Source organism: Argopecten irradians, chromosome 6, assembly GCF_041381155.1.
Source record: "Argopecten irradians isolate NY chromosome 6, Ai_NY, whole genome shotgun sequence".
Classification (NCBI taxonomy): domain Eukaryota; kingdom Metazoa; phylum Mollusca; class Bivalvia; order Pectinida; family Pectinidae; genus Argopecten; species Argopecten irradians.
The window spans coordinates 40,578,265-40,599,806 of NC_091139.1; the positions used below are offsets into that span (position 1 = coordinate 40,578,265).

At 34.4% G+C, this 21,542-nt stretch overlaps 1 protein-coding gene across 1 annotated transcript in view; it reads right to left on the reverse strand.

Annotated features, from left to right (window-relative positions):
* Positions 1-11,929: 11,929 nt before the first annotated feature.
* The window catches only part of LOC138325886 (uncharacterized), a 37,424-nt gene continuing 27,811 nt past the window's right edge, over positions 11,930-21,542 (reverse strand). The window contains exons 10-15 of the mRNA XM_069271864.1: positions 20,497-20,632; positions 19,719-19,773; positions 18,433-18,506; positions 16,610-17,054; positions 15,932-16,029; positions 11,930-14,757 (exon numbers count right to left, since the gene is read on the reverse strand). Of these exons, the coding sequence (XP_069127965.1) occupies positions 13,621-14,757; positions 15,932-16,029; positions 16,610-17,054; positions 18,433-18,506; positions 19,719-19,773; positions 20,497-20,632 (1,945 nt within the window). The 3' untranslated portion in view covers positions 11,930-13,620. The remainder of the gene's footprint in view (positions 14,758-15,931; positions 16,030-16,609; positions 17,055-18,432; positions 18,507-19,718; positions 19,774-20,496; positions 20,633-21,542) is intronic.

Consider the following 21,542-nt stretch of genomic DNA (forward strand, 5'->3'; position numbering starts at 1 on the left):
TGCATGACCATAGCTGTTGATAAGACGTTGATTAATCAAACAAACAAACAAACAAAAAACAAAAAGAAAATGCGCTATGAAAAGTAACCCGAATTTGAGAGCCAATCGGAATCAAAAGATCTTGGAGTTGACCAATCAGAGGCGACGTAGGTGTTCGAACTGCTACGGAATTTATCACATGGGTTTTTCATTGTGAAACATGCATAGTTACGGGATAAATAAAAATAACTCTCTTCACCAAGCCGTTTTTTAGACCATGGATCTGGTAACAGTATAATGTCAATTGATGAAACCAACGCACACAGCCAACGTAATGTAGAATTATCTGCAAGTGATCACTAAATGAGAATCCTTGCAGGTTTATATCTATACTGGCCACTAGAGCCTAAGTTGTTGATAAGTCTTTCTCAGCAGAGTTCTTCACTAGATCATATCCCCATAGAATGGCAACCAGAGCCTAAGTTGTTGATAAGACTTTCTTAGCAGAGGTCTTCACTAGATCATACCCCCTAGTTTGAAGACAATAACATGTAGTAGAGACAAAAATAACTCAAGCCAAATTTTAGTATTTTTTTCAATATCCTAGAGTCTGGCGGACAGTCTAGTATATATTATTTCCTCTCTGATGTTTCGGTTGAAAAGCTGTGTCTTAAAGTATTAGAGAGTTTCAGTAAAGTACATGTGATTCCTGATAAAACTGATCGTGACTGAAATCGTGGCTCAGTTTTATTTTGCTAACTTGCGAATTATCTACAGTCAGACAAAATACTAATCATAATTCGACATCGTCAGATATCCACAGAGCGTAGTGGAGTATAGACCCTGTGTTTCCGAGAGTGATAATTCGGATATAACTCTGATTGTATGGCGGGTGTAACTGTGACTTAGATTTGCGTATCATTACTATTTCATAGACTAGTTTGTCATTACTATGGCTTAGATTTGTGTGGGATGTAACTATGGCTTAGATTTGTGTGGGATGTAACTATGACTTAGATTTATGTGGGATGTAACTATGGCTTAGATTTATGTGGGATGTAACTATGGCTTAGATTTGTGTGGGATGTAAGTATGACCTAGATTTATGTGGGATGTAACTATGACTTAGATTTATGTGGGATGTAACTATGGCTTAGATTTATGTGGGATGTAACTATGGCTTAGATTTGTGTGGGATGTAACTATGACCTAGATTTATGTGGGATGTAACTATGGCTTAGATTTGTGTGGGATGTAACTATGACCTAGATTAATGTGGGATGTAACTATGGCTTAGATTTGTGTGGGATGTAACTATGACTTGATGTGGGATGTAACTATGGCTTAGATTTGTGTGGGATGTAACTATGGCTTAGATTTGTGTGGGATGTAACTATGGCTTAGATTTGTGTGGGATGTAACTATGACCTAGATTTGTGTGGGATGTAACTATGACTTAGATTTGTGTGGGATGTAACTATGGCTTAGATTTGTGTGGGATGTAACTATGGCTTAGATTTGTGTGGGATGTAACTATGACCTAGATTTATGTGGGATGTAACTATGGCTTAGATTTGTGTGGGATGTAACTATGGCTTAGATTTGTGTGGGATGTAACTATGACTTAGATTTGTGTGGGATGTAACTATGGCTTAGATTTGTGTGGGATGTAACTATGACTTAGATTTGTGTGGGATGTAACTATGACTTAGATTTGTGTGGGATGTAACTATGACTTAGATTTGTGTGGGATGTAACTATGGCTTAGATTTGTGTGGGATGTAACTATGACTTAGATTTGTGTGGGATGTAACCATGACCTATATTTGTGTGGGATGTAACTATGACTTAGATTTGTGTGGGATGTAACTATGGCTTAGATTTGTGTGGGATGTAACTATGACTTAGATTTGTGTGGGATGTAACTATGACTTAGATTTGTGTGGGATGTAACCATGTCCTATATTTGTGTGGGATGTAAGTATGACCTAGAATTGTGTGGGATGTAACTATGACTTAGATTTGTGTGGGATGTAACCATGACCTATATTTGTGTGGGATGTAAGTATGACCTAGATTTGTGTGGGATGTAACTATGGCTTAGATTTGTGGGATGTAACTATGACTTAGATTTGTGTGGGATGTAACTATGACCTATATTTGTGTGGGATGTAACTATGACTTAGATTTATGTGGGATGTAACTATGGCTTAGATTTGTGTGGGATGTAACTATGACTTAGATTTGTGTGGGATGTAACTATGGCTTAGATTTGTGTGGGATGTAAGTATGACCTAGATTTGTGTGGGATGTAACTATGACTTAGATTTGTGTGGGATGTAACTATGGCTTAGATTTGTGTGGGATGTAAGTATGACCTAGATTTATGTGGGATGTAACTATGACCTAGATTTGTGTGGGATGTAACTATGACTTAGATTTGTGTGGGATGTAACTATGGCTTAGATTTGTGTGGGATGTAACTATGACTTAGATTTGTGTGGGATGTAACCATGACCTATATTTGTGTGGGATGTAAGTATGACCTAGAATTGTGTGGGATGTAACTATGGCTTAGATTTGTGTGGGATGTAACCATGACCTATATTTGTGTGGGATGTAACCATGACTTAGATTTGTGTGGGATGTAACTATGACTTAGATTTGTGTGGGATGTAACTATGGCTTAGATTTGTGTGGGATGTAACTATGACTTAGATTTGTGTGGGATGTAACTATGACTTAGATTTGTGTGGGATGTAACCATGACCTATATTTGTGTGGGATGTAACTATGACTTAGATTTGTGTGGGATGTAACTATGGCTTAGATTTGTGTGGGATGTAACTATGACTTAGATTTGTGTGGGATGTAACCATGACCTATATTTGTGTGGGATGTAAGTATGACCTAGATTTGTGTGGGATGTAACTATGACTTAGATTTGTGTGGGATGTAACCATGACCTATATTTGTGTGGGATGTAAGTATGACCTAGATTTATGTGGGATGTAACTATGGCTTAGATTTGTGTGGGATGTAACTATGACTTAGATTTGTGTGGGATGTAACTATGGCTTAGATTTGTGTGGGATGTAAGTATGACCTAGATTTGTGTGGGATGTAAGTATGACTTAGATTTATGTGGGATGTAACTATGGCTTAGATTTGTGTGGGATGTAACTATGACCTAGATTTATGTGGGATGTAACTATGGCTTAGATTTGTGTGGGATGTAACTATGACCTAGATTTATGTGGGATGTAACTATGGCTTAGATTTGTGTGGGATGTAAGTATGACCTAGATTTATGTGGGGTGTAAGTATGACCTAGATTTGTGTGGGATGTAACTATGACCTAGATTTGTGTGGGATGTAACCATGACCTATATTTGTGTGGGATGTAAGTATGACCTAGAATTGTGTTGGATGTAACTATGACCTAGATTTGTGTGGGATGTAAGTATGACCTAGAATTGTGTGGGATGTAACCATGACCTATATTTGTGTGGGATGTAAGTATGACCTAGAATTGTTGTGGGATGTAACTATACCTAGATTTGTGTGGGATGTAAGTATGACCTAGATTTTGTGGGATGTAATATGACTAATTTGTGGGGATGTAATATGACCTAGATTTGTGTGGGATGTAACTATGACCTAGATTTGTGTGGGGATGTAACTATGTACTGCTAGATTTGTGTGGGATGTGTATGACTAGATTTAATTGTGTGGATGTAACTATGCTTATTTGTGTGGATTTAGATTGTGTGGGATGTAACTATGACTTAGATTTATTGGATGTAACTATGACTAGATTTGTGTGGGATGTAACCATGACCTATATTTGTGGTGGGATGTAAGTATGACCTAGAATTGTGTTGGATGTAACTATGACCTAGATTTGTGTGGGATGTAAGTATGACCTAGATTTATGTGGGATGTAACTATGACTTAGATTTGTGTGGGATGTAACTATGGCTTAGATTTGTGTGGGATGTAACTATGGCTTAGATTTGTGTGGGATGTAAGTATGACCTAGATTTATGTGGGATGTAACTATGGCTTAGATTTGTGTGGGATGTAACTATGACCTAGATTTATGTGGGATGTAACTATGGCTTAGATTTGTGTGGGATGTAAGTATGACCTAGATTTATGTGGGATGTAACTATGACCTACATTTGTGTGGGATGTAACTATGGCTTAGATTTGTGTGGGATGTAACTATGGCTTAGATTTGTGTGGGATGTAACTATGACTTAGATTTATGTGGGATGTAACTATGGCTTAGATTTGTGTGGGATGTAAGTATGACCTAGATTTATGTGGGATGTAACTATGACTTAGATTTGTGTGGGATGTAAGTATGACCTAGATTTATGTGGGATGTAACTATGACCTAGATTTGTGTGGGATGTAACTATGGCTTAGATTTGTGTGGGATGTAACTATGACTTAGATTTGTGTGGGATGTAACTATGACTTAGATTTATGTGGGATGTAACTATGACTTAGATTTGTGTGGGATGTAACTATGACTTAGATTTGTGTGGGATGTAACTATAACTTAGATTTATGTGGGATGTAACTATGACCTAGATTTGTGTGGGATGTAACCATGACCTAGATTTGTGTGGGATGTAAGTATGACCTAGAATTGTGTGGGATGTAACTATGACCTAGATTTGTGTGGGATGTAACTATAACTTAGATTTGTGAGGGATGTAACTTTGACCTAGATTTGTGTGGGATGTAACCATGACCTAGATTTGTGTGGGGTGTAAGTATGACCTAGATTTGTGTGGGATGTAACTATGACCTAGATTTGTGTAGGATGTAACCATGACCTAGATTTGTGTGGGATGTAACTATGACCTAGAATTGTGTGGGATGTAACTATGACCTAGATTTATGTAGGATGTAACCATGACCTAGATTTGTGTGGGATGTAACTATGACCTAGATTTGTGTGGGATGTAACTATGACCTAGATTTGTGTAGGATGTAACCATGACCTAGATTTGTGTGGGATGTAACTATGTTCTAAATTTGTGTGGGATGTAAGTATGACCTAAATTGGGTGGCATATAACTATGACCTAGATTTGTATTTCAGGTGTTCTGTGACCTAGATTTGTGCTAGCTTTCATATTGATGAACCCTTTTTGTTATGACATGTGTTTTTGAGGTGAGTGACGCTGTGCTCTTAGGTGTCGCCATGACATTGATTTATGCAGCGGTTATCCCTGTGACCTATTTTTTATAGCAGGAGTTGCTCGACCTAATTTGAAAGACAGGCTGTGTTAACAGATAAGCTGAGAATGGGTACTCATGAAGTCCAAGCATTGTTGCGTTTTATTTCAGGATTATTGGTTTTTGCTGTTCTCCAATTTCATAAGCAGTTACATTAAAAACATTATTTTATCTACAATGTAGATATATTAGTAGGTATAATGATTTAGGTGTGACATTTCTTGTGCTGTCTATTCATTGTAACAGTTTTGGTCATAAAGGCCCATTACCTTTCTGAAACGGCTTTTAATTTTTTAATGGGAATGTACAACAAGATCAATAATTTTGTAGAGTCGAAAAAGTTATTTACCAACCATAAATACTCCGTTAATACTACATGTATCATCACTTTCTGAACAATTTAATTCAAATTAATAAAATATGAATTTTCATAACGCAGGTCTTTTTATGTTTCCCGCCATTGTCCTAAATACCGCACGTTAGTTGATTATCACTGCACCAGAAGGCAAAACAGCGAAATGAAGCTCAACTGTTATCATATATTACACAGGAAATCTTGCATATGTTTGGTGTTGTAACCTCATCTTAGGCCATCAATATATATTTTCTGATGCTATTAATGTTTTCAGAAACCTTTAAAGTGAATAGTCGGGCAAAGAAAACTAGTCTAAATGCATTCATTGGTCTTCCAAAAGTTCTCACATATCAATACGACGGTCAAGTTCTGATTAGTTTCCCAGTTCTGACCATTAAAGTAAAGAAAAGTTGAAAGCATCGAAAGCGAGGCTGTGTGGAAATGTAACCACGGACATAGTGAGCCGGGAGGACGTTTTAGAATTCCCATACTTTAAATTAATTTCTTCGTACGCAGACAGATTTTGACGAGAGATTTTATTTTTCCATTTCATAAGAAATTATACTGGATACATTAACACCATTTTTACCGACTTTAGCCATTCTTGCCCGACTGTTCACTTTAAATTTTGCTCCGAAAAGGAGTTGGGCCTTTAATTATTAATTAATGTCAATTAATAACAAAACAGAAAATATCAGTCATTAGTAAATACATGTTTTTTTTTAATTGTTTTAACATATATATGGGTATAAATCTGCAATTAACAAATTCAAAATATTGGTCTGACCTTTCAGTGGTTACACTCTGCTTTTTGCATTCTCAACCACACATGAAATGACATTAGTTGCTTACCATCATTCGGATATAGTAGAGTTACTTCCCTTCGTTTTACTCTGTGGCGGGTGAAATAAAGGGAAGTAACTCTGATAGATCATGATGGTAATCAATCATACAACATGTTATCAATTGTTGCCTCATCTAAACCTTACAATGTAACATACCGTGTATGCCACAGTATCCAGTACTAAGCCGATCTGGTGTAACTATCAGATCTAATTTAATGCTATACAGTAGTAAAGATAATACTTCAATAGTTTGACAGATATTTAAAAGTATAAAATCATCACATCTTTTTCTTCTGTTCGCTTATATACACTCAATATAATTCCGACAATTTTCTGAATTATGAAGAGCAAACCAAACATAACTGGGCCTAAACATTCACCTGATATTTGATACAAATTAGTTATGCAATTTACTAGCCAACTGATGTCTTTTGTTCACGAAATAGGAAAATACATCTAATAGGTCTACATACAAAGTTTCATTAAGCTTGGTGCATATTTACTCAAGTTATCATGTTCACAAGATTCAATAATTACAATTGCAAAGGGAAAAAACTTTGTAAGTTACAATCTCCTCAAGTTGATTTTTGAACTTGTCAGAAATCTTTCCAATTTTAGTCTAAATACAAAGTTTCATGAAGCTGAGTGCATATTTATTCAAGTTTTCATGTTCACAAGATTCAATTATTATAATTGCAAAGGGCAATATCTTTGTAAGTTTAATTATGATCTTATCAGATCGTTTTTCAAAGTTTTCCGAGATCTTTCCAATTTTAATCTAAATACAAAGCTTCATGAAGCTGAAAGCATATTTATTCAAGTTATTGTATTCACAAGGTCCTATAATAATTATCAATGCAAAGGACAATAACTCCTTAGTATACAGTCAAATCAAGTCAATTTTTCAAACTCGTCCAAGATCTTTACAATGTTAGTCTACATACAAAGTTTCATTAAGCTCGGTTCATATTTACTTCATAAGTTATCCTGTTCACAAGGTCCAATAATAATAGTTAGTGTAAAGGGCAACAACTCCATAAATTATATGCGAATCATTCTGGTTTTTTTAACTCGTCTGAATGGTTTCAATGTTAGTCTTCACACAAAGATTTATTAGTTCGGCTCATATTAACTTAAGTTATTGCATTCACAAGGTCCAATAGTAATTATAAGTAAAAAGGGCAATAACTCTGTAAAATTCCGTTGAATCATGCTGATTTTCAAACTTGTCCAAGATTGTTCCAATGTTAGTCTACACAAAAAGTTTCACTAAGCTTGGTTTATATTTACTAAAGTTATCGTGTTCAAAAGGTCCAATAGTAATTATCAGTGTAAAGGGCAATAACTCTGTAAATTATCTTTGAATCAAGCTTCTATGGGAATGTAGGGAAGTTCAAGATTTTTTGATAAGATTTGAGAATTTGCTATCTGCTCTCAGTATTCCATTTGCTTTAAATAAGGAGGCTTTGCTATTTGGTTTTATTAATTAGAATGGTATTAATACCAGAATTGATAATGAAGTTTCTTTGTTTATTAAACAATATATATACAAAACTAAATGTTTACATAAAACTCTAAATATTTCAACATTAATTAACTCAATAAAAGATTACCATAAAGTTCAAAAAATTATTGCTTGTGGTAAAGGTGAACAAAGTGTTGACAAATTTACAATGGAATGGAGGACATGGCAAAACTTAATTACATTAGACCTTAATTAGACATTGTCTGATGATACCTGACATTGGTAGATCTTCCTTTTTCCCCTTTCTTCCTTCGTTGTTAGCAGTCAATAATTATACTTGCAAACATTATTTCATTAGCTGTTACTATTTACACCAGTACTTACATTGATATTTCTTATTATATATGATTTACGTACAGTACAAGTATATGATACTGGTACACTGGTGTCTGTTCCAGATTATTGTCACATTTATTCAATATATAAGTATAATTCTTTAATGAATAATCTCTTGCTAATTATTCCATTTCATTATTGGCAACATATGTTCCCCACCTCTCCCCACTTCTTACCCTCCAACCCATCCCTTTCCTATCTCCTTTTCCCCTCCCACCCATCCCGTTTCTGACTGTTCTTTCCTTTCCTAACTTCTCTCCTGTAAATGCAACATCTTGTCTCCCCCCTGAATAAAAGTGTGTGTGGAAGGAATGAAAATAAAAAAAAAAAAAAAAAATTTTATATGTAATTATAATAAACACATAATGTATAATTTAAATATTCTAGTAAGAAAGTGTGAGGGTGTATGTATGTATTAGGGTATGTGAGTTGTATGTGTGAGTGTGTGTGTGTTTGTGTGTATAGTGTGATGTGTGGGTGTTGTCTCGTTGTTAATGTTATAAACATGTACAAAATTTGAAAAAATCAAAAAATTATAAAAAAAAAAATCCACAAGTTACCTATCAAAAAAAAATCAAAAAAAAAAAAATCTTTGAATCAAGCTGATTTTCGAACTCATCCGAGAAATTTCTAATGTTAGTCAGCTGATTTTCGAACTCATTCGAGATATTTCTAATGTTAGTCAACAGACAAAATTTCGATAAGATCGGTTTATATGTGCTAAAGTAATCGGGTTCACAAGGTTCAATAATTATTATTGCAAGGGGCAATAACTCCATAAGTTAAGATCGAATCATATCGATTTTTTAACTCGTCGTAGATCTATTTATTGTTAGTCTGCATACAAAGATTCATTAAACTAGGTGCATACTTACTAAAGGTATCGTGTTCACAATGTGCAATAATATTTATTAGTGTAATGGGCAATAACTCCGTAAATGAAAGTCGAATCAGGACGATTTTCTACCTAAATACAAAATTTGATTAAGCTCAGTGCATATGTATTGAAGTTATCATGTTCATTAGGTCCAATAATATTTTAAGTGCAAAGGGCAATATCTCCATAATTTACCTTCAAATCAAGCCGATTGTCGAACTCGTCCGAGATCATTCAAATGTAAAGTTTCATTAAGCTTGGTGAATATTTACTGAAGTTATCTTGTTCACAAGGAAATGTTTAAAAACGTCGCGCGGCAGACGACGGACAAAAGACTATCACAATAGGTCACCATGACCTGTGGTCAAGTGACCTAAAAATTAAGAAAACAAAACTTCAAAAATTTACCCACACAACAAGCAAAAAAAACAACCCAAAGGCGATGATAAATGTTAACTTTTACACATTTTTTCAGTCTATTTTTCATTTTGATATTTTATGAGATTGCTATAAAGAACAACTACTTTAAGGACTATTTAATGTGGGAAGTATGGTTAATGTAAGGATGTTTGTAACACAACCAGTGCTTACTGGTTGTGTAACACATATACTTACATATAAATCTATACACAGATGTGTAACACATACACTTACATATAAATCTATACACAGTTGTGTAACACATATACTTACATATAAATCTATACACAGTTGTGTAACACATACACTTACATATAAATCTATACACAGTTGTGTAACACATATACTTACATATAAATCTATACACAGTTGTGTAACACATGCACTTACATATAAATCTATACACAGTTGTGTAACACATACACTTACATATAAATCTATACACAGTTGTGTAACACATACACTTACATATAAATCTATACACAGTTGTGTAACACATACACTTACATATAAATCTATACACAGTTGTGTAACACATACTTACACTTACATATAAATCTATACACAGTTGTGTATACACTTACATATAAATCTATACACAGTTGTGTAACACATACACTTACATATAAATCTATACACAGTTGTGTAACACATACACTTACATATAAATCTATACACAGTTGTGTAACACATACACTTACATATAAATCTATACACAGTTGTGTAACACATACACTTACATATAAATCTATACACAGTTGTGTAACACATACACTTACATATAAATCTATACACAGTTGTGTAACACATACACTTACATATAAATCTATACACAGTTGTGTAACACATACACTTACATATAAATCTATACACAGTTGTGTAACACATACACTTACATATAAATCTATACACAGTTGTGTAACACATACACTTACATATAAATCTATACACAGTTGTGTAACACATACACTTACATATAAATCTATACACAGTTGTGTAACACATACACTTACATATAAATCTATACACAGTTGTGTAACACATACACTTACATATAAATCTATACACAGTTGTGTAACACATACACTTACATATAAATCTATACACAGTTGTGTAACACATACACTTACATATAAATCTATACACAGTTGTGTAACACATACACTTACATATAAATCTATACACAGTTTGTAACACATACACTTACATATAAATCTATACACAGTTGTGTAACACATACACTTACATATAAATCTATACACAGTTGTGTAACACATACACTTACATATAAATCTATACACAGTTGTGTAACACATAACTACATATAAATCTATACACATTGTGTAACACATACACTACATATAAATCTATACACATTGTGTAACACATACACTTACATATAAATCTATACACAGTTGTGTAACACATACACTTACATATAAATCTATACACAGTTGTGTAACACATACACTTACATATAAATCTATACACAGTTGTGTAACACATACACTTACATATAAATCTATACACAGTTGTGTAACACATACTACACTTACATATAAATCTATACACAGTTGTGTAACACATACACTTACATATAAATCTATACACAGTTGTGTAACACATACACTTACATATAAATCTATACACAGTTGTGTAACACATACACTTACATATAAATCTATACACAGTTGTGTAACACATACACTTACATATAAATCTATACACAGTTGTGTAACACATACACTTACATATAAATCTATACACAGTTGTGTAACACATATACTTACATATAAATCTATACACAGTTGTGTAACACATACACTTACATATAAATCTATACACAGTTGTGTAACACATACACTTACATATAAATCTATACACAGTTGTGTAACACATACACTTACTAAATCTATACACAGTTGTGTAACACATACTTACATATAAATCTATACACAGTTGTGTAACACATAACTTACATATAATCTATACACAGTTGTGTAACAATACATATAAATCTATACACAGTTGTGTAAACACATATATTACATACATATAAATCTATACACAGTTGTGTAACACATACACTTACATATAAATCTATACACAGTTGTGTAACACATTGTAACACATACACTTACATATAAATCTATACACAGTTGTGTAACACATACACTTACATATAAATCTATACACAGTTGTGTAACACATATACTTACATATAAATCTATACACAGTTGTGTAACACATACACTTACATATAAATCTATACACAGTTGTGTAACACATATAAATCTATACACAGTTGTGTAACACATACACTTACATATAAATCTATACACAGTTGTGTAACACATATACTTACATATAAATCTATACACAGTTGTGTTACACATACACTTACATATAAATCTATACACAGTTGTGTAACACATATACTTACATATAAATCTATACAGTTGTCCTTTACAGTTCTAGATCAGTCAAATGTTTTAATTGTAGAATACATACATAGAACATTATCACTTGTATTTGATGCACTTTTGAACTATCAAACTCTGATTTATGTACAGATTCTGTGTAATGACCATTGGAAAAAATCCCAATACACTAGCAGAGATCTTAATACAATAATTTGTTTATAGATGCTCCACTGCTGACAAATGTTCTTTTTTCTCTCTATCAAAAACAAGGGCAGATGAATTGGTATTTTTCTTTGGCTACAAAACTTTCTTTACACCATTACCACCATTGAAAAGTTTAAGCTTCTTATTTTACTTCAAGATACAAAATATTAAAAATAATTAATTGTGTCCCAAAAATACTCCATGGCACTATATGCCCTATATAGTCTGCTATTTAAACCTGCCTATATTGTCATTATAAATTTTTTTTGCCCAATATATATGAAGTAAAATAACCCTTATAATATAGACAGGGTTAGAGGACTAAATGCCCTATAAGGAATGACAAGTTATTGTTCAAATGATGAGTATCATTTATGCTCTGTCAAAGATGGAGCATCTTTAAATTTGAGAAATATCCCTAGCTTCAGTAATATTATTCCAAAATGGCTGCCAGCCTTTTACAGAAATAGGCAAATCATAGGAGATATATTTTATAGAAACTTAACAAAACATGTAAGGGAAGCACAGCATCTACACTAAGGGGCATAACTCTAACTTCACTACATCCAGAAGAGCGCTATTAGCCCAACTACATAGTTTTTAGAAATATTGCGTCAGTACTTTATAAGATCTACTTGATGAAGCATTTCCAACAATTGATCTACCAACAAGGGCTGGTCATCAATATGTCATGTACTATTAAATTCACAAAAGTGAAACAGCTCAAATGTACATGTATATCATAGGGATGCTATCGATATAGTATCTTAAGATTCGAGAGATATTGCAATTTTCTGTAATAAACTTCTAAGCAATAGCGGATAATGGTTTTATATACATATAAGTAACTATAGTAACATTATCCATCATCTATTTCTTTTGTTACTAAATTTTACTAAAGGCACTCTACACTAAAGAAACATTTGACAAAGTCTCTGCGGCTATAACATAAAATATTTGATTGTAACATTCTGATCAAGAAACATAATAGAAGAGTTTTTAATAGACAACCCTGACTCATCCACAGATTTTAAGAACATGGCAATCTTTCAATTTGGTTGTCTCTGATCAAGATTCAGTTAAATGGCAGTCCAGTTTGATCGAATCTGCGGATAGTTTTGCAACTTGGACATAAATAATCAATTTCCTAATTTACATTATGCATGAAAATCGAAGACATGATCAATGGCTATGGATCTTCCTGACAATCAAAAACAAAGAAAGGAAGACATTTCCATGCAAAAACTGAAAATGAGTCAATTCCACAAAACATGATGGACGGATGTCATGTTTCTTACTAACATGCATATTTTAGCAGTAATCAGCTCTTTTCACACTAGAAATCTAGGCTAAATTCTTAATGTGCTTGTGAAAGCACTAACCACAAGCACTAACCTGCAGTTAAACCAGGTAAAAAAGATTGGAGTAGTGTTTGTCCATATGTGACATGAAATCTCCCTTTGTTGAATGGTGCAGTCGAATTGGCACCGTGACGTGGAGTCTGAAATCATTCAGACTTTTACAGATTCCATTGAAATAGCAAGATCTCTGGGCCTCTGACAGTCTTTTGAGGATTTCATCATACTCTGGAATGGTGTTGGCAGATTCAATTTTTGATATGAATTCAGACTGCAACTGCATCATAACCTTTTGTCCTAGTTTCTTCGTTGCTTTGATCTGCAGATCCACTGCAAGACATATTGTTTCAAAGAAAGATAGAAGAAACATTGGCATGCTGGAGTATGTTTCGTCCAGTTCTCTGAGAAACACATCAAACTGGTTCCCTTTGGCTTGCTTTGGAGTTCCTTCCCCTGCTATTACATTAAAGAACCACTTCACTTGTTCAATACACTGGTCCTTCTCCGTAGCAGACGTGCCTTTTTTTCTGATCTGTTCTCTGATCTTGTAAAAGGCAAGTTGTAAGAGATGGAACACATGGCGACAGAAGATCATCTCCGGTAGCCTTGGTGATTCAATAGTTTCATGCCAATATTTGGCTATCCACAGCAAGGCATCAGCTGTGTAGCTTTTATAGTTCCACATGACATTTTCCAGAGCTTTCTGTTGCAGTGCATCAGTGTTGAGAACTTTTAAGATATAGCAGCTAGGTGGTTTGTGCATCGTGTCTGTGCGCTCCATGTGATCCAACACAAATTGAAAATGACCATCAAGTGGTTTGTTTGTAGAGTTCTTCACAAATTTATTCATGATGTCCAGAAACTTTTCCACTTCAGTCTCATTGAAGTATTCTGAAACTGATCTCCAGTCTTCAAGCAAATGATAGGTGACCTTCCCAGGCTCCTCCAACCCTATCATGGCTAGCAAACTGCCGATACTCTCAACCTTATACTGGTTCAGGAATGGCTTCCAGTCATGTTTCAAACTCTGCCTTATGAAGCACAGAACAAACTGGATTGGGTATGAAGATATGTTCAAGTCATCCTTACCCCAACGGTCATTGAAGATATGGTTTTCAAAGGCATCATAGGCCATGTGTGCAAAGAAGCTGTCATGGAGTTTGGAAAAGTGGGCAATCATCTGAAACACAATAGAAACATATTAGACAAGATCCTATGATAAAGTTGATATCTATGTATAATGAAACCCTATGATGTACCCTCAATGTACTGACAAAATTATACAGCTGTTATACTATAAGAGGATAAGCAGAAGTATGATATATACATGTATAATTAGGTCCTATTAGAAACATAAGGCAAGTACACCAGTATGTAAAACTTGATCATATAAGAAAGTCCATGTTTGTACCCTCAAAGTTTCTCCCATACTTCACAGCGATTTCTTCCATACTTCACAGGGTTATCCCGCAGTAGCTAGGGAAAAGATAACTCGGCCTTTTACCGGGATAGGGAAAAGACATCTCATACGCGCTAGACAGTGATGTCATCATTACCTGCGGCGACCATTTTTATGCACAGTGACTTCATGTCGACTGAATTTTCACCATTTTTCGGTAACGTATGGGAGAAAAATAATCTTACATGGGTTAGTCAGGTGGACAGGGATATCTCAACCTTTGTGAAAGATACTTTTTTACTCAGGTTGAGATATCCCTGTCCACTTGACAGACCCATGTAAGATTTTATTAATCCCATGGATGCTAGGGAAAAACAACTCTATCTTTAATACACAGGGGGGTGTAAGACAGATAGCTCACATAAGCTCACAATTAAGTGACATCATCAATACATGCAACGTAACCATGGCATGCGTTGTCTATGTTGTGATAAATTTTGTAATAATGGCATAATAAAAAAGCTGAAAAACATTGAGATTTTCATATTTTTTCTATTAAGTATAAGAGAAAAAGAATCAAACCTGGATCTGCAAAGTGGACAGAGATATCTCAGCCCTTGTGCCAGATTTTGGCCATCAGTCCTCGGCAAGTCTCGGGGTACCAGCCAAAATCTTTCACTTCTTCTGATTTATCCCTGTCAACTTGACAGACCCATGTTAGATTTTATTAAACCTTATCATGGGTATCTCAAAATTGATAAAGCTTCCAAATGTACTCACTTTCAACCTGCCATAGGGAAATCCAAATACAGACCAATATTGGGAGGTTAAAAAAGACCAGTATTATCACATTTTGACCAGTGTTTAGTGACCACATGGCTATAAAGAGTATTTTCATTTTAACCCTTAGATGGATTTTATTGTCAGGTTTTAGTATAGTATTACAAATACTGACCTTTTCAGCTTCTACCTGTGAGTTCTCACAGAAGAAAACTTTGTATGCCAGGCATAGAACTTCAGTCCAGTTTTCTTCATGAATACTCAGGAAATTTTCTTATATAAAAGAAGAAAAAAGGTAATTGAGTTTCATTTTATAACAATGTGACAAAACATTTTTTTACTACAAATCAATCATTAATACACATATTTCGTAATTGATTAATTAGATCATAAATGAAACTAATTGTAAAAATAAGTCCTCTATAAATTGGTAACACATAGCCTGATATATATCCCTAGTAAGTTATGCTAAAGACAATTTATGTTTCTTTTCCTACGTTCTATTTACCAATTGCCTAAAGCTATGTCATGAAGGTAAAATGACATTACAATATGCCTCAGTGATATATATCTGTGACAATATGTCATATTAACAGTAAGTGTGCTACATCAATCCACATCAAACTTTAATCTGATTATTACAGGACTAATTCATGTACCATGTGATACCCGATAATGTTTGTGCGGGACTAGTATCTCCAGTGGTGATGGTACGTAACTATTTGTAATCTTCCCACTGAAATGAAGTTAGTGTGAGATACTATCTTTTGTCGTCATTCCATCACCAATAGAAACTATAGTCCCGCACAAACATTTTCAGGTATCACATGGTACCTGGTTTAGACCCATTTACCTGGATTCTTTCCCTTGAAGGGTGTAACAGAAGTACAGACGGCCTCCAGACAGATCTTGACGATGGTATCTTCCAGCTCTGATCCGCTGTTTGACATACATAAGGTGTGTAACAGGCCAATCGGCACCACCGAGTTATAGAAGCCGAGTCCACGACTCAGCAGTCTGTCCACATAACACTGCTCAACCTTACTACTACGTCCACTTTGATAAAGGTAGGATGTAGTCAGTTCAACCTCCATCTCATGTAACCAGACATAGTCATCAAATTCCAGCGGGTCATCCTCAGTCCTAGGGTACACCGGCCTCAGATAGCCCAGCTCTATGGCCCGGTACATAGATTCAATGACAACTTGTAATGATGGGTCATCATCTCTAACAGTCTTCATATAGTTAGTCTTTACCAGTACGTAACATATGTACAGCATGGCAAGTGTTATCTGTCTCTGAAAATAATCATCAACTTGGAATCAGAAACAAATTAAGCCATTTGTCATCTACTTATAAAATCCCATGCACAGTATATCAAGGTCAATGTCATTTATTCCAACAACGGATGCTTTAAACCTATTATTATAGCTCATGTTGATAACAGTGCAAGTGATTAGTTGAAACACATCACATGACAGGGAAATAAAACATTGTCTTTCCCTGGGGGAAACAAATAAACTATTGTCCTGGGCGCTTGCCAAAATGGTGACTGTCCATCTTTCACACAGAGTTATCCTCCCATTCTATTGTATAACAATAATGGACAAAGAGTAAAGCGATAATTTTTACTCATCATGAATTTGAGTAATATTTTCCACCAGGGAAGCTAATGGCGAATTTTCGGTATAATAAACAATTTGACAGCGTGATATGAAGGTTTATTTACCCTCAGATGTAACATTTCCCTCAGGCAAGCCCTCAGGGAATATTACACCTTCGCATAAACAAACCTTCATATCACACTGCCATCGGGGCCATAAATGCATAGTATGATATATGGTCAGCCAAAGTATCAGGACTCTTGACCTCTTACAAAAATGTTTGCATTTTGTCCAAGCATTGTACGGACCTAATATCAAAGTCTCTTTGTTATTTTCAAGAAGCCATTAAACGATTTTAGGCTATTTGACTCCAGTGACTGGGTGACAGTCAAGGTCATTCATTTGAACAAACTATTAGCCTTTCATCCAAGCAAGCTATGCAGGCCCAAGACCATCTTCAACCTTTGTTTTTGTGAAAATAACTGATACACTTTTTGTATCTTTGCTTATTACCTATCAGATGTGATACGAGATGTGCAGAAGGTGATAGTGTAAATATTGTACTGCTTAATTATCAAAATGGCAAATAAATAATTTACTGGTTGTGTAAGAAATAGCTTCCTTAAAACTGACAACTTTATAAGTTTTTTGTGTACATCTCTAACATTTTGTAGCTATTCTGCCTTTGCATATTACAGAGTTAGCTCCCTTTCTGGTAGGTATCGATTGTTACGTCATTATTTTGTGAGCAGAATTCACATTGTTTTTTTTATGATGTTACGCTCGCAAACGCATCATGTCACAATCAATACCTACCTGCAAGGGCAGATAACTCTGTAAGATGGAAATACGAAATATACTCTATAGTGCCATAATCAATTGAAATGTAGGAATACATGAGTAAGACACGACACATGCTATACATTGCCATATAACAAACTTGTATGGGTTTTGATGTTAACACACTATTAACTCCACAAGGTCATGGTGGGGTATAAAATCATCATGTATATTTCTTTGGCCTGGGTGCAGATAATTAATATCTAGATTGTGATTTAATGATTTAACCTACCTCTGATAGTGTAGGCTGTGATCCATCATCCTCTAGTCTAGCTCTCTTGGCTTCTGAAGGCTCGGTATCATCATCTGTTGGTACAGAAAAAAAAATATTCTAAATGCTTTCAAATAAAAAAAGAAGATACAAGTTCTGAAATATTTTGTTCAATATAACCATTTTGAGCTGAATCCTCTTGGACACAGAGAAAATCTGTATCTAATCATCCCGTACTGATAATTCATCAAGTCTGTGTCACTTCTTATGTGAAAAGTAGAGTTCAATTCTTTTGGATAGTTTGAAAGTTTTATAATTCTAGTCATATGAAATTCATTTGACTAATCCTTATAAGGTAGGGAACCACAGATTTCGGTTGACTATAGGCGTATTAGTTTATTGTCCTATTAATATAGCGAGGGTCATGTAAGGACATGCCAGGTTTGTTGGTGGAGGAAAGCCAGAGTACCCGGAGAAAAACCACCGACCAGCAGTCAGTTCCTGGCAACTGCCCTATATGGGATTCGGCTTGTAGTAATTTGTCGGGACATCTTAACCATTCGGCCACTGCAGGGGGGGTCTCTAAAGACTTCAAGCAACAAAGTTCATCAGAGAAGCAGCTTCAATTGCAAAATGAAGTAAGGTTTAAGGTAAATACAACAAGAGACCCATGGACCTTAACAGTCACCTGATATTTAATACAAATTAGTTATGTCATTTATTAGCGAACTGATAACTTTTGTTAACGAAATAGGAACATAGATTTAATAGGTCTACATACAAAGTTTCATTTAGCTTGGTGCATAGTAACTCACATTATCGTGATCACAAGATTCAATAATTATTATTGCAAAGGGCAATAAAATAACTCTGAAACTAAGTTAAGAGTCAAATCAAGCTGATTTTCGAATTCGTCCGAGATCTTTCCAATGTTAATCTACATACAAAGTTTGGTGCATATTTACTCAAGTTATTATGTTCACAAAGTCTAATCATAATAATTAGTGTTAAGGGCAATAACTCCGTAAATTACTGTCGAATAAAACTAATTTTCAAACTTGTCCGAAATCTTTCCAATGGTAGTTTCATTAAGCTCGAATTATTTTTACTCAAGTTATCGCTTTCACAAGGAAATCTTAAGGGAAGAAGCACGAAGCATGACAGATGTTGCACAACGACAAACAAAAGACTATTGCAATAGGTCACCAGATTTTCAAATTTTTAATGAACTAATTTAATAATGGTAGGTAGATGATGTACAGTTTGTCATTAAGTACAGCAACATCATCAATTTGTTAGAGAATTACCTTGATGGAAGCTAAATGCTGCAAACGCTGGAGAGTTACAACCAAGAATGGAAAGCTGTAATTAATAGAGAATAGTTATAGGATAGCTGTAACAATAAGTCTAGGGGAACAGTGACATATTATTTAAAGCACATTTCCTATCAAAGATTTCGTCCTGAAATATTATTGTATCTTTGTGTTTTGTCGAGGAAAAAAGGAATTATTGACATTACAGGAATTCCTCATTGAATTGCGCTTTCGTGGTTAAATTCAATTTAGCTCCAAAATTCAATTATGCCAAAATAAGCACTCGTAAGTTTGTAGAATACCAGATTGATTTGGACCCAGTTTCAAGAACATTTTTTTTTTTTGGAAACTTCTTAATCTAAAATTCATTTAAAAATGATAATAGACATTAAGGAACAAATCTTGAAGAACCTATACTCAACTTCTTTAATGCTTTCCTAAGAGGGATTTAAAGTTCAGAGTAATTAAACACTTTACCATTTACAATTTTGCAATTTTGATCAAATTAAACATAGTTTTATTAAATTGTGATGTACGTACCAAGAGCACAGCAGCTAGTTCAAAGACTTGTTATTGGTCAATATTCAAAGTAAACAAATTACATGTTATTGATAATAATTTGTCTGAAACCTTCAGATCTGATCTACAATATTTAAATGCACCTGTAAATATTTGCTTGTTCTTGTTATAAGCTTCTGAATGATTTTATCTAATCAAAATATGTTATTGAATTAATTTGGTGTATTAAGAAATATAACAATTAGGAGCTTACGTGAGAGGACATGATGAGAAGTTTTTTCAGAATGGTCACTCCCAGCCTGAAGAGGGCCCTTGATGATTGGTCACTACCGTACATCACAAGGCTGTCAAACCGCAGTAGCAGGACCGGCAGGGCTTCGTCATATTTACTGTAAGGATATATACAAATTTATAAATAATAAATATTAGTGGATTCATCACAAGGCTGTCAAACTGCATCAGCAGGACCAGCAGAGCTTTGTCATATTCACTGTAAGGATATGTACAAATTTATAAATAATAAATATTAGTGGATTCATCACAAGGCTGTCAAACCACAGAAGCAGGACCGGCAGGGCTTCGTCATATTTACTGTAAGGATATATACAAATTTATAAATAATAAATATTAGTGGATTCATCACAAGGCTGTCAAACCACAGAAGCAGGACCAGCAGGGCTTCGTCATATTTACTGTAAGGATATATACAAATTTATAAATAATAAATATTAGTGGATTCATCACAAGGCTGTCAAACCACAGAAGCAGGACCGGCAGGGCTTCGTCATATTTACTGTAAGGATATATACAAATTTATAAATAATAAATATTAGTGGATTCATCACAAGGCTGTCAAACCACAGAAGCAGGACCGGCAGGGCTTTGTCATATTTACTGTAAGGATATGTACAAATTTATAAATAATAAATATTAGTGGATTCATCACAAGGCTGTCAAACCACAGAAGCAGGACCGGCAGGGCTTCGTCATATTTACTGTAAGGATATGTACAAATTTATAAATAATAAATATTAGTGGATTCATCACAAGGCTGTCAAACCACAGAAGCAGGACCAGCAGGGCTTCGTCATATTTACTGTAAGGATATATAGAAATTTATAAATAATAAATATTAGTGGATTCATCACAAGGCTGTCAAACCACAGAAGCAGGACCGGCAGGGCTTTGTCATATTCACTGTAAAGATATGTACAAATTTATAAATATTAGTGGATTCAACACAAAGCTGTCAAACCGCATCAGCAGGACTGGCAGGGCTTCGTCATATTTACTGTAAGG